Genomic DNA, 18,915 nt, shown 5'->3' on the forward strand with positions numbered 1-18,915 from the left:
TTTAACTTTCTCAGGGAATATTAATTTTGAACTAATTTTATATATGTGTTTTCATCTGTAACATGTTATGATGGCAAAATGAACATTGATTACTATTTTGCATGCAAAGAATACAATGAACTGTATTGCATTCTTAAAATTTAAAACAGTTGTCATTAAGTGGTTTGTCTTTTTATATTGTTCATGTATTGTTGGCAGGTTGAAAACAGCTCAGTGGATTTGAGTGGATAAATCACCATTTAAACGGCACCGTATAATAATCATCAAAAACGCACGAGAGACCAGAACTTTGTTTATGCGGTCACACCACTCAGCACATAGGGCTGTGAGCGCATCTGTTTTTATTAGCACCCACTAATTGGCACAATCAACAACAGACGCATTTCAGCTGTGCGTGTCAGCCTTCAATAATGAAACAGGCGTTTAGGAAATAAAAGGCAATTAGGCCAAACGCAAAATTGAGGGCACATCTTAACATGTATAATTAAACCTTAAGCAAAAATATTGCTCCGGCCCGGCTGCATCAAATAATAATATAAACCAATTTAATAAAGTCAAAATACAAATAAGGTAACAAGAGAAGTATCCCACACTTCTCTTTTGTAAAGTAAATTTGTACAGCCGATATGGGCATCTACAGCAACTATGATTTGCCTGAGAAGATGGGACAGGACAAAAAAATTAAAAATAATAAAATAATAATAAAGCTAATACTAAAATATTCGATAGCTGCAGCTCTAATAGTAATATTATATGGTCAATATTACCGTATTTTCCGCACTATAAGGCGCACCTAAAAACCACAAATTTTCTCAAAAGCTAACAGTGCGCCTTATAACCCGGTGCGCTTTATTACGATTAATTTTCATAAAGTTTCGATCTCGCAACTTCGGTAAACAGCCGCCATCTTTTTTCCCGGTAGAACAGGAAGCGCTTCTTCTACGCAAGCAACCGCCAAGGAAAGCACCCGCCCCCATAGAACAGGAAGCGCTTTAAGCAACCACCCGCCCCCGGAAGAAGAAGAAAAAACGCGCGGATATCACCGTACGTTTCATTTCCTGTTTACATCTGTAAAGACCACAAAATGGCTCCTACAAAGGACAAGGATCCGGTTCATAAAAAGACGCAATCTCTCCATCCGCACACGGATTACTACCGTATTTCACAGCAACTGAACCGCACTGTGGAACGGGAGCACGTACGGTGAATATTCGCACCACAGGGAATGAGAAGTCATCCTTCACTGTGGTTCTAGCTTGCCATGCTAACTTCCACCCATGGTGATATTCAAAAGGAAGACCTTGCCAAAAGAGACCTTTCCAGCCGGCGTCATCATAAAAGCTAACTCGAAGGGATGGATGGATGAAGAAAAGATGAGCGAGTGGTTAAGGGAAGTTTACGCGAAGAGGCCGGGTGGCTTTTTTCACACAGCTCCGAAGGCGAACACACCTTCACTAAGACGGGCAGATAGCGCCGGTCGACATACGCCAACATCTGCCAGTGGATCGTAAATGCCTGGGCAGATAGTTTCGGTCACAACTGTGGTCCGAGCTTTCCGGAAGGCAGGATTCACAGAACTGCTGCACAACAACAGCGACACTGAATCCGATGACTTCGACGAGGCGGAGCCGGCCATTTTTGGATCCCACGCTTGCGCAACTTTTCAATTCGGACACCGAAGACGAAGAATTCGAAGGATTTACGAATGAAGAATAACTTCAGAAGGTGAGCGCTATGTTTATTTTGTGTGTTGTGACATTAACGTTCGAGCAACATTATGTTGCTATTTATTGCTCTACACCATTTTGAATTTTACTATGTTTGTGATTGCACATTTGCGTACATTTTGGGACAGAGTTGTTAGAACGCTGGTTTTCAATATATTATTAAAGTTTGACTGAACTATCTGACTGTTTTTTTGACATTCACTTTAGCGCAGCGTTTTTTTGACATTCACTTTAGCGCAGCGTAGGCGCGGCTTATAGTCCGGGGCGGCTTATTGGTGGACAAAATTATGAAATATGTAATTCATAGAAGGTGCGGCTAATAATCCGGTGCGCCTTATAGTGCGGAAAATACGGTAGTGTTTAGAAACTCAAGAAATATGTCCCTGGACACAAGAGGACTTAAAGGGCAAAAACCTAATTATTTAAATCAGAGTTAATAGTTGGAAATAATTTAAATATTTAACAATTGTTAAAAATGTAGTAGTTCAATGATGTTGAAAAATGTAAGTAATACAGTACCGCCTCTGTAACTACTAGGTATTAAATCAATACCCAAATTTGCAGTATTGCCCAAAACAAATCTAAATTACTGAAACAATAGAAGAAGTGTTTATTACATTTTAACAGAAGTGTAGATAAAAACATGTTACTAGAGAAAGCAAACAGCGATTTACAGTAAGTTATCAAGTATAAATCAATTCAAACTTATTTATATAGCCCTTAATCGCAAGTGTCTCGAAGGGCTTCACAAACCACAACAGCATCCCCAGATCGGAACCTATATCCACCCAAGGCAATACTCCAAAAGCCTAAGCTGGGAAGAAGAAGAAACCTTGGGAAGGTGTCGCAGGTATTGGGACACCCCTTCTGGGTGAGCGGTTGCCATGAATGCCGATTGGATACAGTTATTGAAATTCTTACATTAATAGATAATGTGAAAGTCCAGTCGATTAATAATAGTTTCGATAAAATAAAACAACGGAAACGACACAATATGTTACTTTTTTTGTAACCCTTTGTAACCCTTTTTGAAATACCGTATTTTCCGCACTATAAGGCGCACCTAAAAACCACAAATGTTCTCAAAAGCTGACAGTGCGCCTTATAACCCGGTGCGCTTTATATATGGATAAATATTAAGATTCATTTTCATAAAGTTTAGGTCTCGCAACTACGGTAAACAGCCGCCATCTTTTTTCCCCGTAGAAGAAGCGCGCGGTGCATGCTGGGATATGTGACGTTTCATTTCCATTTGTGTGTTTTATGTAAAGACCCCAAAATGGCTCCTATTAAGTGTGTTGTCTGTCTAATTATAAATAATGCAGACGAGGCGTGTTAACTGAGTTCTCAACGTTTACTCACAGCGTGCTAACTGCCAGCATACAACGCTTCTCAGGGCTACCGCGCATGCTCGTAACTATCGTTGCATGCTGGGTAGTGTAGTTGTTATATTTGCTAGCTCATAACAGCACATTGAGAGACACGCTTACGCGCTTAATTCAATACTCGCCGTCATTCCGGGTGGATTGACAAAAGACCTCCAGCCGCTAGATATTGGTGTCAACAGGGCATTCGAAGCTAGACTGCTAACTGCGTGGGAACAATGGATGACAGAAGGCGAACACACCTTCACTAAGACGAGGAGGCAGCGCCAGACGACGCCAACATCTGCCAGTGGATCGTAAATTTGCCCAACTTTTCACTTCGGACACCGAAGACGAAGGATTTACGAATGAAGAATAACTTCAGAAAGTGAGCGCTATGTTTATTTTGTGTGTTGTGACATTAACGTTCGAGCAACATTATGTTGCTATTGCTCTGCACTATTTTGAATTTTACTATGTTTGTGATTGCACATTTGCGTACATTTTGGGAGTGAACAGAGTTAGAACGCTGGTTTTTAATATATTATTAAAGTTTGACTGACCTATCTGACTGTTTTTTTGACATTCCCTTTAGCGCAGCGTAGGCACGGCTTATAGTCCGGGGCGGCTTATTGGTGGACAAAGTTATGAAATATGCCATTCATTGAAGGTGCGGCTAATAATCCGGTGCGCCTTATAGTGCGGAAAATACGGTAGTTATTTTATTGACATTCATAGAGATGTACATCGTTATCGGAAGAGGCTACAATATATATTGCGATACAGACTTTAGGCTATATCGCCCATCCCTAGTCCCATATCATTATTTGAGCAGAGATTTCAATTCATTCATGAGTTGTGTTAGCGATACCTACCTGCAGGATTTGGTAAGCCACTGGGCAGTTGCTAAAGAGGGCCACCATGCACTTGATGCACTGGTAGGCTCGTTTCTGGTAGTGGTTCTTGGAGCGCTGGATGGTATCAAAAAGACCATCCCTGTCATCAGGAATCCCTTTGAGCACATTGTGGATCCTGCACCAACAAGCGACGTTATGACGTTACATAATGACACGGCACATCGTACCCAGCCTCAAAAAAGTCAAATCAAGTCGGACCTGTGTGTCTGCCAGGAGTCCTCGATAAGAAGGATCTGAAGCAGCAAGTCCAAATGAGGCCTGAGCTCATAATTGTAAGAGTACGCCACCTTTTCAGAAACATGAACCTGTTAATTTACAGGTAAGCAAGCTATCAGCACAAGCAAATAGGTTCTGGTAATGTGTAGTTTTACCTGCCAGAGGAGCTCACTGAGCACAGTGGAGGAAAACTGGGGGTTCTCCCAGCAGCTAAAGCGGAGCAGCTTCACAGTCTCCTCCGAGTTGCTGCAGTCCTCAATAATTTTCTTCACGTAGCTAGTCCGCACAAAGAGGATGTCCGCCACCAACTGCTGCACCAGCATCACCGGGGCCGTCAGGTTGGTGTCCCCATAGGGGTTACTCAGAGGGGGGTTACCTGCATGGAAGATGGATGAACAGATGTTAGCATTGGAAAGATAACGCTTATTTTTCACCTCTTTTGCTTTTCAGAGGCCCTCAGCTCCGAGCTCTGGCTACACAGCACAGAAGCTCAGAGTGGCTGCTTTGTCAGTCACCAGATCCTGAGCAAGGATGTAGATCTTCATTGGGCAAAATGGTTTACATCAGAGGACTTTAACAGGATGGGTCATTAAATTGTTGTTTGATTACTTTAATATAATATTTTTTTTATATTTCAATCAATCAATGTTTATTTATATAGCCCTAAATTACAAGTGTCTCAAAGGGCTGCACAAGCCACAACGACATCCTCGGTTCAGATTTCCCCCGCAATATTTCCACAAATGTAAATGTCTTCAAATACATAACATTTACCTAACTCACAGTTTAACATGATTGTATTTTTTTATGACAAAAAAACAACAGCAAAAGTTCAAGTTTGTTGAACTCTGACTTATACCAAAATATTCAAACTTAGTGAGAGGAAAACTACAAATGAATTAAAACAGTAAGTCTTTTTAGGGAGACTTCCCTTCCCACTCAGCTAAAACCACCACACTCACCGTTGATAGACGACTGCATGCGCGAGGACACGTCACAGCAGCGAATCAGCTGCGAGACGACAGTGTACAGCTTGCCCAGTTCGGCGTACTGGTACTTGATTGGTGGGCCAGGACCCTCATCCAGAGCGACCAACATGAACGTGGCTGGCACATTCAGCTTCAGCAGCTGGGTTTTCTCAGCCAGACCTGTGAACAAGAGAAAAAAAATGTAAAAGAACGCATTATAAAATTAAGTAAATCCAGTTGGTCACAGCAGGTGTACATGACAGGTGTGGAAGGTTCCGGCGTGCCTCTTACCCAGATTGGCGTACATGACAAAGAGGTTGAAGTACTGCTGCAGGTGACGGCCGTGTTCGGAAACCTCTCGTCTGAGCAGGTTGAGTATGGCTCTTAGAAGGTGGTCGCTGAGACTGAGGTTATCGCAGCCCTGATGAATGTGGGAAATCAAGAAGTAAATATGAGAAACAGCTGCTTGAAACCTTCAAAGTTGTAAAAATGGGGGAGGGGCGCTACCCACCTGAACGGAGGTTCCTGGTGATGCGGTGGGGGAAGGGCATGGGCCATCTTGCAGCGAGAAGTGGGCGATGAACACAATGAGCTTAGCGAAGGCGCTGCGAACCTCCGCACTGGGGCACTCCAGCAAGTACTCGGAGAACCGGTTCGGATAAGCAAACAGGACGTTGTGTGCAAACCAGTAGCGTACATTCTTACTGTGTCTCAGCAGGACGCAGAGAGCGTCATACCTTCACAGAGGGAAGGAGAAGGCATTTTAGGGGGAGAAGGCATTTTAGGGGGAGAAAGACGAAAAACGAGGCAGGCGAACAGTGCTTACCAATCACTGGCAGGACCCCTCACTACTTTCTTGGTGTGGAAGCCTGTGCTAAAGAGGAAGCGAGCAGCCAGCTGAGCACTTATCATAGCAATCTCCTCTGCCTCTGGCAGAAGGTGGTCTTGTCCTGAGTGAGAGAGAGCAAGACTCACGTTTGCATGTTCAAATATAAAAATGTTTCAGTGAGTAAAGCTTTACAAAGGCTAAATCAGCTGCAGTAATGACGTTTGCATTGCCCCAGGGTGGTATTAAAGCCATTAACTCATCCATCAGTTCTCTACGGCTTTTTCTGTTTTGGGTTGCAACGAAAAAGGAGTCTACCCCAGCTGACAGTGTGCAAAATGCAGAACTACACTATGGCTGGGTGACCAATGAATCACACAAACAGATTCATATTTACACTTAAAATGGCCACGCTTGTTACATGAAAGTTAGCCGTGTACCACTACGCTCGCTACCAGTAAACTACAGTGGTACTACCTCTGGATAGGAGTCTACCGTATTTTCCGCACTATAAGGCGCACCTAAAAACCACAATTTTTCTCAAAAGCTGACAGTGCGCCTAATAACCCGGTGCGCTTTATTACGATTCATTTTCATAAAGTTTCGGTCTCGCAACTTCGGTAAACAGCCGCCATCTTTTTTCCCGGTAGAACAGGAAGCGCTTCTTCTTCTACGCAAGCAACCGCCAAGGAAAGCACCCGCCCCCATAGAACAGGAAGCGCTTCACCCGCCCCCATAGAACAGGAAGCGCTTCACCCGCCCCCGGAAGAAGAAGAAAAAACGCGCGGATATCACCGTACGTTTCATTTCCTGTTTACATCTGTAAAGACCACAAAATGGCTCCTACTAAACGATCCGGGTCATAAAAAGACGCAATCTCTCCATCCGCACACGGATTACTACCGTATTTCACAGCAACTGAACCGCACTGTGGAACGGGAGCACGTACGGTGAATATTCGCTCCACAGGGAATGAGAAGTCATCCTTCACTGTGGTTCTAGCTTGCCATGCTAACTTCCACTCATGGTGATATTCAAAAGGAAGACCTTGCCAAAAGAGACCTTTCCAGCCGGCGTCATCATAAAAGCTAACTCGAAGGGATGGATGGATGAAGAAAAGATGAGCGAGTGGTTAAGGGAAGTTTACGCGAAGCGGCCGGGTGGCTTTTTTCACGCTGCTCCGTCCATGTTGATATATGACTATGCGCGCCCACATCACAGATGGTGTCAAAAAACAAGTGAAGCACACAAATACAACACTCGCCGTCATTCCGGGTGGATTAACCAAAGAACTCCAACCGCTGGATATTGGTGTCAACAGGGCATTCAAATCACGACTGCGAACTGCGTGGGAAAAATGGATGACCGAAGGCGAACACACCTTCACTAAGACGGGCAGACAACGCCGGACAACATACGCCAACATCTGCCAGTGGATTGTAAATGCCTGGGCAGATATTTCTGTCACAACTGTGGTCCGAGCTTTCCGGAAGGCAGGATTCACAGAACTGCTGCACAACAACAGCGACACTGAATCCGATGATTTCGAAGAGACGGAGCCCGCCATTTTGGAAGCCACGCTAGCGCAACTTTTCAATTCGGACACCGAAGACGAAGAATTCGAAGGATTTACCGGTACGAATGAAGAATAACTTCAGAAAGTGAGCGCTATGTTTATTTTGTGTGTTGTGTGTTGTGACATTAACGTTCGAGCAACATTACCGGTATGTTGCTATTGCTCTACACCATTTTGAATTTTACTATGTTTGTGATTGCACATTTGTACATTTTGGGACAGAGTTGTTAGAACGCTGGTTTTCAATATATTATTAAAGTTTGACTGAACTATCTGACTGTTTTTTTGACATTCACTTTAGCGCAGCGTTTTTTTGACATTCACTTTAGCGCAGCGTAGGCGCGGCTTTTAGTCCGGGGCGGCTTATTGGTGGACAAAATTATGAAATATGTAATTCATAGAAGGTGCGGCTAATAATCCGGTGCGCCTTATAGTGCGGAAAATACGGTAATTGGTTCTGTAATGCAGCTGCCTTTTGCAGTACCTTGAAAATATTGTATTGCAAAACAGCGTCGCCCATTGAAATACATTTTTAGCCCCACAAAACAGCATTATTTAAAACATGTACCGGTACTCGCTTTTTAAAAACAAAAAAAGTTATTTTGAAATATTGTATGAAAAACAATACAATAGAATGTCAAACAACTGACCACACTAATTTGATGAAGTAATGTAATGTACAGCCTTTATCTTGGAGAGCGGATTTCTACAGTATCGTCTTCGAGCTGCTTCTCCGTAACACATCAGCAGCTTTTCCATATTGTCATGGATAAATGTCCACAGCCCGGATATTTTTTTTAAGTACTTGGTTTGGGTTGGACTCATTCTGCTTCAGTATGTTGCAGCGTTCCGTTCAAACTGCTTCACCAAACCCACTCCACTTTGTCATGCTTTTGAAGATTTATTTACCGTATTTTTCGGACTATAAGTCGCAGTTTTTTTTGTCATAGTTTGGCCGGGGGTGCGACTTATACTCATGAGCGACTTATGTGCGAAATTATTAACACATTACCGTAAAATACCAAATAATATTATTGATCTCATTCACGTAAGAGACTAGACGTATAAGATTTCATGGGATTTAGCGATTAGGAGTGACAGATTGTTTGGTAAACGTATAGCATGTTCTATATGTTATAGTTATTTGAATGACTCTTACCATAATATGCTACGTTAACATACCAGGCACGTTCTCAGTTGGTTATTGATGAGTCATATAACGTACACTTATTCAGCCTGTTGTTCACTATTCTTTATTTTAAAAATATTATTTAGCTCATTCACGTAAGAGACTAGAACAGGGGTCGGCAACCCGCGGCTCTGGAGCCGCATGCGGCTCTTTGATCACTCTGATGCGGCTCAGCAGCATACTTGCTGACCCTCCCGATTTTCCCGGGAGATTTCCAGGATTTCCTCTCGCAGAAAACTCCCAGGATTAATATTCTCAGATTTTCACCCTAACAATAATAAAAAGGGCGTGCCATGATGGTACAGCATTTAGCGCCCTCTACAATCTGTACAAACAGCGTGCCAGCCCAGCCTTTTGTTGTATGCATCTTCTACTTGCTCACACAAGTGACAGCAAGGCATACTTGCTCAACAGCCACACAGGTTACACTGACGGTGGCCATATAAAACAACATTTAAGACTCTTACTAATAATGCGCCACACTTTGAACCAAAACCAAACAAGAATGACAAACACATTTCGGGAGAACATCTGCACCTTAACACAACAGAACAAATACCCAGAATCCCATGCAGCCCTGACTATTCCGGGCTACATTATACACCCCTGCTACCACCAAACCCCGCCCCCACCCCAAAACTTTGTATGCAGTGTTATTTCATTTTAAATTTCAAAAGATTTTTGTGGCTCCCATTGTATTCTTTAATTTGTGAAACTGGTCAAAATGGCTCTTTGAGTGGTAAAGGTTGCCGACCCCTGGACTAGACGTATAAGATTTCATGGGATTTAGCGATTAGGAGTGACAGATTGTTTGGTAAACGTATAGCATGTTCTATATGTTATAGTTATTTGAATGACTCTTACCATAATATGTTACGTTAACATACCAGTTGGTTATTTATGCCTCATATAACGTACACTTATTCAGCCTTTCAAATGTCGATTCTTGGTGTTGGGTTTTATCAAATAAATTTCCCCAAAAAATGCGACTTATACTCCAGTGCGACTTATATATGTTTTTTTCCTTCATTATGCATTTTTGGCCGGTGCGACTTATACTCCGGAGCGACTTATACTCCGAGAAATACGGTAATTTAAAGGGGCTGTTTGCAACATTTATACAGATGCCTGGAGGGCTCCACTTTTCCAATGTATTTTACACAGTTTATCCCGCCCTCATTCGGCTTCTCGTACGTAATGACGTAAATATGTACGTAGGTAACACTTGCACGCGCATTAGCTTTGGGTGTTGTTAGCTAATAATAGCAATTTGGATAGCTAGCGTTAGCTGTCATTGAATGTATGTTCTATCATAACAACATGACTGAAGTGAAGTGAATTATATTTATAAAGCGCTTTTTACATAGTGAAACCCAATATCTAAGTTACATTTAAACCAGTGTGGGTGGCACTGGGAGCAGGTGGGTAAAGAGTCTTGCCCAAGGACACAACGGCAGTGACTAGGATGGCGGAAGCGGGGATTGAACCTGGAACCCTCAAGTTGCTGGCACGGCCACTCTACCAACCGAGTATGTGTTGATGAGACCGCCATAAACAGCAATTATTTCATCTGGGCCAGGAACATTTTTATTACATAAACTTTGTAATTGCGAAAAATTTAGAAAATTGTCAGACAAATGTATTCTGGTAAACCACTAATGGTAACATTACCTCGCCGGTGGTGTACTTGTTATATTATTTTGCTTTGAAAAAATGTTACTATGAAGAAGTTGCAAACAGCACCTTTAATGAATATCATCCGCTTCTTCTTAGCTCTCTCCTTATTCATCCATATTATTGGGAAAACAAACTTTTGTCGATTGCTAGAGCAAGACTGGATGTTTTGGTCGGATCTTACAGGGTTCACACTGATATTTGCTACATCAACCAGCGACAGGGAGGCTCGTAACGTCAACCTAAAGCATAAATATTTTAAAGCTTGTATTACGAGGTACCATTTTTTCAAGACAGACACACCTGAGCACTACACTATTGTACCGTATTTTCCGCACTATAAGGCGCACCGAAAAACCTCCAATTTCCTCAAAAGCTGACAGTGCGCCTTATAATCCGGTGCGCCTTATATATGGACCAATATTGAGCCACAACAGGTCTCGCAACTACGGTAAGCAGCCGCCTAAGTGTCAGTACAATCACTATTTGTTTTGTTGACATTCCCTTTAGCGCATCTCCATCTAATGGATGCATAACGTAACCCCAGCCTCTACTGTAGCGTCTATTCTATGCGCCTTTTATATGAACAAAGTTTTAAAATAGGCCATTCATTGAAGGTGCGCCTTATAATCCGGTGCGCCTTATAGTGCGGAAAATATGGTACCGTATTTTCCGCACTATTAGCCGCACCTAAAAACCACAAATTTACTCAAAAGCTGACAGTGCGGCTTATAACCCGGTGCGCTTTATATATGGATTAATATTAAGATTCATTTTCATAAAGTTTAGGTCTCGCAACTACGGTAAACAGCCGCCATCTTTTTTCCCCGTAGAAGAGGAAGCGCTTCTTCTTCTACGGTAAGCAACCGCCAAGGTAAGCACCCGCCCCCATAGAAGAGGAAGCGCTTCTTCTTCTACTGTAAGCAACCACCCGCCCCCGTAGAAGAAGAAGAAGCGGATATTACGTTTCATTTCATTTGTGTGTTTACATCTGTAAAGACCACAAAATGGCTCCTATTAAGAGACACGCGTACAACGCAGAATTCAAACTCAAGGCAATAAGTCACGCAGTAGAACACGGAAATAGAGCAGCAGCAAGAGAATTGAAGCAACAAGATGACCTGCGCCACTAAGACAGGGAGACAGCGCCGGACGACATACGCCAACATCTGCCAGTGGATTGTAAATGCCTGGGCGGATATATCGGTCTCAACTGTGGTCCGAACTTTCCGGAAGGCAGGATTCACGGAACTGCTGGACAACAATAGCAACATTGACTCTGATGACTTCGACGAGACGGAGCCGGCCATTTTGGATCCCGTATTCGCCCAACTTTTTAATTCGGACACCGAAGGAGAAGAATTCGAGGGATTTATGAATGAAGAATAACTTCAGAAAGTGAGCGTTATGTTTATTTTGTGTGTTGTGACATTGCTATTGCTCTGCACTATTTTGAATTTTACTATGTTTGTGATTGCACATTTGCACATTACCGTACATTTTGGGAGTGAACAGAGTTGTTAGAACGCTGGTTTTTAATATATTATTAAAGTTTGACTGACCTATCTGACTGTTTTTTTGACATTCCCTTTAGCGCAGTTAGATGCGGCTTATAACACGGTGGACAAAGTTTTGAAATATGCCGTTCATTGAAGGCGCGGCTTATAACCCAGGGCGGCTTATGGTGCGGAAAATACGGTACTTGTTTTTTCGAATCATGCACAAAATAAATCTCACTTCAAAAATACGATTATCCCAAAAACACAAGATGTTAATCTTTACAAACTGACGGCTGCACTCAAACATTTAATTTCCGGTGCAACATGACACCCCTCAATCGCTGACACAGGATTCCAAAAATTATATCGTATCTAATTTTCTCTGTTTAATTTTCTGGTGGATATGTTTCGTCATATTGTGTGCTCGATAAGTAGAGTGTTTGCAATATTCACCAAACATCTGATCCTCTATCTACTAAGTATTATATAATGAGCACACCAAGTGCTTGACAGGTTAAGTGTCTAATCATTGTAAAGAAATGTACATACCTGGAGGAGGGTTTAAATAGACACTGTTACAGGTCAGAAGTTTCTTTATGAACTGGAAATATTCCAGGCTGTATTGCATTCGGTTGTGCATAAATTGGACGTTCTGTTTGCGGACACTGCACTCGATGACACCAGGCATCTTGACCTGATGTGGCTTGGTGGCGGAGATGGTCAACTCTGAGATGTATTTGACAAGCTCGCTGTCCTTGTCCAAGGAGTCCATGCGCTCGTAGAAAAGAATGTAGGCGTTCCACCAACGCTTCTGCCGGCGGTACGACATCCTTTTCATCATGTGATCAAACACCTCGCCCATGTACTCGCCGCCAAAGCACTGGTTCTTCATCTCCTCCTCGTCGTCCATCTTGCACTCGGTCACGTCGCCATCGTCAAACTTGTACCAGCGGTTCCTCTCGCCATCGCCACCGTTCCTTTGGATGATGTAGGAGTAGTAATGTCCGCCACTGGCCTGGCCCGAGTGGACCAGCACTCCCACCAGGCGGTACTTGGAGCTGCCCGACGGCGTGGGTTCCGAAGGCTCGTTCTGCTGGATCATCTGGTTCTCTGGGTTGACGTCGTCTCCCTCGATCTTGGCCACGCCGGCGACCGTGTACGGCTCCATGTCCAACTCCCTGGGAAACTCAAAGTAGTCGTTGAACTTGATGGCACACTCCCGCTCCCAGTCGTAGTCGAAGCGCTTCAGTTGGATGGCTAGGACAGGCGGCAGCTTCTTTATCAGCAGGCGCTTGACTGTGTCCACCTTAATGGGAGAAAACACTTATTATTTTTTTTAAGGAATGTCAAAATTAACGCATTAACTCGTGATTAATCACAATTAATAATCACATTGATTATGTATATATGCAGTTGAATCACGCACTTTATTTAGACCGTACATGCTCCATGGTTACCCTGAAAGGTGGCGTGGGTTGTTGTACAGTCAGTGCAAAGATAAGTGAGCAGACGGACTGGTGTGGTCACTGATACGTTTCAGTCTAAAATACACTTTGACTTGACTTTAAATAAAACAGTTTGAATTTGCATTCAAGTCAAACATAAAAATCACTACTTTGTGTCTTTTTTAAGTGAATTTAAAGTAAGGAGGAGAGTAATTTACTGTGAATAATCAAGAAAAAGAAAAATTTTAAAATGTGATTAATCTTTGATTATTTGACCACACTCCTTTGTTATTTGCCAAACCAGTGTTTCTTAATCATGTGGCAGGGGCCTGGTGTTGGGCTGTGAGCAACCCCTACAGGGCCACCAAAAAATATCGGTTTCTCAGCTGTGGTCGGTATGGGTCGCAGCGGTACTCAAGTTGTAATACACTCTTCCAGGTGGAAGTAACTACGATATCAAACAAACAGGAGACGTCTGGAGCTTAAGTCATAAAGAAATTTCTTAAGTGCAAAAATTATAACTTAATTGGTGAAGCTGTAATTTTACTTGCACTTACATTTTATTGGCAGTTTAGTTAAGAAACATATATACTGTATTATTATTTTTTAGGGGTGTAACGACAACTCAGGAACGATAATCTTTTTTCTTTTTTTTTTTAGAACAATACGTTCCGAAATGATTCTGTGAGTTAAAATCGATTTAGTAACTTTTTAGCAGATAAAATCAAGCAGTGTGACTGAAATAAATACTGGATACTGCAGGTGAAGTTTCCTATATTCCTGTTATTTCTTGTAAGAGAATTATGTATGAATGAATTATGGATACAAATAAGTGAGTAATCAACTATTAATGGCCAATGCATTCTCAACTTATTTGAATAAAGTACAACCAACACTTTAGGTTGAATTAACAAGAAGAAATCTTTTCTGCTCACATTTTAAACATTCAAGCAATTTTCAATAAAAGTAAAGTAACCAACATTTTAAGAGTAGATTTTTTACCTGCTAAATAAAGTTCTCCGACCAAACCATAAAGTGTCTGTTCTCTCCCCTGGTGTCGCCGATGACAGTGTGCGAAACCATGTATATACTCCCTTATCCCTGTTGGTGTTGGTCCCTCGCTTCCTAATTTCCACAGCCTCATTGATCCATATCTTTTATTTCTTTCTTACTCATGAAATGACTTATTTTTAATTTTGATGTTGTTGTGTTCCGGAAGTCGGTGCGTCGCCTAACTTGCCCCGCTGTCACTGCCAAGCATAGCGGGCGCAACTGTTGTAGCTTAAAGTTGTGTTGCAGCTTCAAAGTGTGTTGTTTGTATTTGATTTGGCTTTTGCAATCGTGCTGCAACTCAAAGCTGTTGTGTTGTAATTAATGATATTGTCTTGTGCCGTTTGCGTTTGTTGTGACCTTTCTAAGCCACCATAGCTATCTGCCATTTTTGTTTTGATGACCTCAGACAGGAAAATTAGACTGAAAAACTTTAAGTCTAATGTTGCCGTCATTTTTAAAAGTGTTAAACTTCATATGAAGAATGCAGTTCTTAAATCTGTTTTCCTTTTTACAGTATTGATAAAATCGATCGATTCCCTTTTAAAAGGATCTGGATCACTACCTATCTTCCGGCAGGCAAACAAACTTGCAGAGTACAGATCGATAAACTGAATTTTAGAAAGACAAAACGATCAATTGTTACACCCCTATCATTTATTATTATCCATCCATCCATCTTCTTCCTCTTATCCAAGGTCGGGTTGCGGGGGCAGCAGCTTAAGCAGGGAAGCCCAGACTTCCCTCTCCCCAGCCACTTCGTCCAGCTCCTCCCGGGGGATCCCGAGGCGTTCCCAGGCCAGCCGGGAGAGATAGTCTTCCCAGCATGTCCTGGGTCTTCCCCGTGGCCTCCTACCGGTCGGACGTGCCCGAAACACCTTCCTAGGGAGGCGTTCGGGTGGCATCCTGACCAGATGCCCGAACCACCTCATCTGGCTCCTCTCGATGTGGAGGAGCAGCGGCTTTACTTTGAGCTCCCCCCCGAATGACAGAGCTTCTCACCCTATCTCTAAGGGAGAGCCCCGCCACTCGGCGGAGGAAACTCATTTCGGCCGCTTGTACCCGTGAACTTGTCCTTTCGGTCATGACCCAAAGCTCATGACCATAGGTGAGGATGGGAAAGTAGATCGACCGGTAAATCGAGAGCTTTGCCTTCCGGCTCAGCTCCTTCTTCACCACAACGGATCGATACAGCGTCCGCATTACTGAAGACGCCGCACCGATCCGCCTGTCGATCTCACGATCCACTCTTCCCCCACTCGTGAACAAGACTCCCAGGTACTTGAACTCCTCCACTTGGGGCAAGATCTCCTCCCCAACCCGGAGATGGCACTCCACCCTTTTCCGGGAGAGAACCATGGACTCGGACTTGGAGGTGCTGATTCCCATCCCAGTCGCTTCACACTCGGCTGCGAACCGATCCATTTATTATTAATTTAGTTAAATTGTATTTGTTTTAGCTTTGCATAATTGCATGTACATTGATGTTTAATAATTTTTTATGGGTCCTTTATTTTGCAGTATATTTGGTTAGTATTTATTTTTCTAAATCAGCCTGACCAAAACTATTGTAATAATCTTTGTGATTAACATATGCTTTCAGATAATTTGACATGGTTGTAAACTGTAAATAGATTAGATATAATTATTTAATACTATTAAAATCAAGAGTAAATTACTAATTTAGTGTTAATATTTGAATGGAAAAGTTGGGCCCCGAGGTGAAAAAGTTAAAGAAGCCCTGTGCTAAACTAACGTAAAGAGTTCAAACACATGAACTCACCTTTTTATTACATTTCTCACAGTGGTAAGCATTGGCTCCCTCCAGCAAATCTCCTTTGACGTACTGCTCCATGGAGTCCAAAAGGTTCTGGTGGTTTCTGATATCGACATTAAGTGTCGTGAATGACTCCTCACACTCGTATCTTAAAAATAAAATGAAAAAGGGTAGTGTGGTAACAACAAAAACCCAGTTTGCAATAGGAAACAACAAAACAATTGTGTTGCAGTTGACCCATATTGAAATCTCAATATGCTCACCTGTGCGGGCATCCCTGACAGATTTTTTGGTCAGCAAAGGAGCCTCCCAGCACCTTGCTGAGCATAGCGGGGTGACCCAAAGCTTTCAGCGCCTCATCCAGACTATCCACCAAAGAATTGAAAAATTCTAGCGCGTCATGCTGTTCTCTGAGATTTACTGGTTCACCCCATAACCTGTGGGAAGGTCACACGTTTAGTTTAAGATTTGCATTAGCTGAAATTTAAAAAAAACTTTAACACTGTATCCAACAACTGGACTGTGAACAATGATTCTTAACTATAAAAAGGACTGAAATATAAAATACCTGAATTGTTTCCAGAATCCCCTCGGAACATAGTACTGAAGTCTGGATGCCGCCAAATGGCCAAAGATGACCTGAAGGTGACGCAATACCCCAATATTGTACTCTTTCCTGTCTTCTGCTTTACTGGAGGGCTTATCATCAAACTGATGATGATAGCTGAACACCTCGTCACGAGGATCCACATTAGTCTGTGAGAAACATAGATAAAGATAAGTTTGAGCCCACAGTGCCTAAAACAATTCTTATTATTCAAAAGTGACATTTTGGGGGAAATAAGCATAATGAGTGGGAAAATGTTTTGAATAGATGGGAGTGTTTCGTTGTCCTTGTCCAATGACAAGGATCCATCCATCCATCCGTGTAATGCTAGCTCTGAGGCTAACATAGTTATGCTAGTGTTGCTAACATAAACCCACTAGTTCCCATTATGATTAATGTGACAGATAGGGATGTCCCGATCCAGGTTTTTGCACTTCCGATCCGATACCGATATTGTTTTTGCATTTCCGATCCGATACCGACCGATACTGGCCTATCCGAGCATGTATTAAAGTTTAAAGTTATTTAGCCTACTTAGTTGTCAGAATCATGTTGAAAAGGGTTTTAGTACTCTTGATAACAACTAGCCAGCTGAATTAGGGGAGTTTGAATAATACACAATGGTTGGTAACAAGAAACTGACCTGTTTATTCAAGGATAAACACAAAATAGACAAAATTATACATGACAAACAGAAATGGCATCATTGAACTAGGGCTGGGCGATATGGCCTTTTTTTAATATTGCGATACACAATATATATCTCGATATTTTGCCTTAGCCTTGAATGAACACTTGATGCATATAATCACAGCAGTATGATGATTCTATGTGTTTTGATTGAGACTTTTATTAGTAGGTTGCACAGTGAAGTACATATTCCGTACAATTGACCACTAAATGGTAACACCCCAATAAGTTTTTCAACTTGTTTAAGTCGGGGTCCACTTAAATTGATTCAAGATACAGATATATACTATCAGATATATACTATCATCATAATACAGTCATCACACAAGATCATCACATTGAATTATTTACATTATTTATAATCCAGGGTGTGGAGGGGGGCGCCGGATGTAAGTGTCAAAAAGACAGCCAAAAGAGTTTGATATGCGAGCACCTTAGAAGGAGCGTTGCTCGCACGGCTGCGCTAGCATCACAGCTAACGTTAGCCATGCTGCTACCTCTCTGCTGGAAGAGGACGTATACGTATGTGACGTATGTCGTGACAGTATGTGACATGTGTAAGAAGGTGCGCTTGTCTGTCTTGTGAGAGGGAAACACAGGAAAGTGTGAGAAGAGCCTGTCATGTAATGCCAGCAGCTAAAAGCAACTGCGTGAGAATTGTGGATGTGTTGAAGGTGTGCTGGAAAATGCGGAACGGAAATTAGGGAGCAGCAGAAAAGTGGAATGTATTATTTAAATCAGTGCGTTGGAAAACACGGACCGGAGTTTTTTTTAAAACTGGGATCGGCATTTTCCCATGCTTTGCCGATACGCAATTTTTGGCAAATATCGGCAGCCGATCCGATCCAAATATCGGATCGGGACATCCCTAGTGACAGATAGCATATATAAAAGTAGACAAGTACAGTTACAGTGTTTATAAAAACTGGTTTAAGTGCACAACGCTTATGGGAGACAGACATGTACCAAAACAGCTAATTTGCATTAAAGATACGCACAAAAATAATATGGGCTTTTAAAACAGTCTAAATGCCAGTATCAATGCTGAAGAAATGTTTAATAGACTACTGTGGGATCTTGCAATTACAATAGTTGATTGAACTTTAAACATTTGATTGCTGGTCAGTACCTCATTCTCTTGCTTCTCATCCCCTGACATGTCATCATCCACGTCGGTGCCAGTGCCCTCAATGGCCAAAATGCCATTGCGAATGGGAGGGATCATGTACAGCTGCTGAATGACAGAGTTCATATAACATGTGGCTCCAGCGTTCTTCAGACCCACAAAACCTTTATTGGGCCGCGGGCCCACTGGAGGCAGATACTCCCACTCTGTCAACGTTTCACAGCCTGAAAGGACAGACGACAAAAGAGCACACATGCATGCCTC

The 18,915-nt window shown here is 42.4% G+C and overlaps 1 protein-coding gene across 5 annotated transcripts in view; it reads right to left on the reverse strand.

Moving 5' to 3' along the window:
* The window catches only part of usp9 (ubiquitin specific peptidase 9), a 104,556-nt gene that overhangs the window by 18,382 nt on the left and 67,259 nt on the right, over positions 1-18,915 (reverse strand). For 3 of the 5 annotated variants that reach the window (XM_061970768.1, XM_061970765.1, XM_061970767.2), the window contains 12 exons: positions 18,655-18,875; positions 16,797-16,984; positions 16,492-16,665; positions 16,235-16,376; positions 12,506-13,262; positions 6,019-6,142; positions 5,704-5,929; positions 5,484-5,613; positions 5,187-5,372; positions 4,380-4,600; positions 4,207-4,295; positions 3,967-4,123 (listed from right to left, as the gene is read on the reverse strand). In XM_061970768.1, the coding sequence (XP_061826752.1) occupies positions 3,967-4,123; positions 4,207-4,295; positions 4,380-4,600; positions 5,187-5,372; positions 5,484-5,613; positions 5,704-5,929; positions 6,019-6,142; positions 12,506-13,262; positions 16,235-16,376; positions 16,492-16,665; positions 16,797-16,984; positions 18,655-18,875 (2,615 nt within the window). Of the gene's footprint in view, positions 1-3,966; positions 4,124-4,206; positions 4,314-4,379; positions 4,601-5,186; positions 5,373-5,483; positions 5,614-5,703; positions 5,930-6,018; positions 6,143-12,505; positions 13,263-16,234; positions 16,377-16,491; positions 16,666-16,796; positions 16,985-18,654; positions 18,876-18,915 lie in introns of all 5 variants that reach the window. The other 2 variants (XM_061970766.1, XM_061970763.1) reach the window with 1 other exon arrangement.

Source organism: Nerophis lumbriciformis, linkage group LG13 (assembly GCF_033978685.3).
Source record: "Nerophis lumbriciformis linkage group LG13, RoL_Nlum_v2.1, whole genome shotgun sequence".
Lineage (NCBI taxonomy): Eukaryota > Metazoa > Chordata > Actinopteri > Syngnathiformes > Syngnathidae > Nerophis > Nerophis lumbriciformis.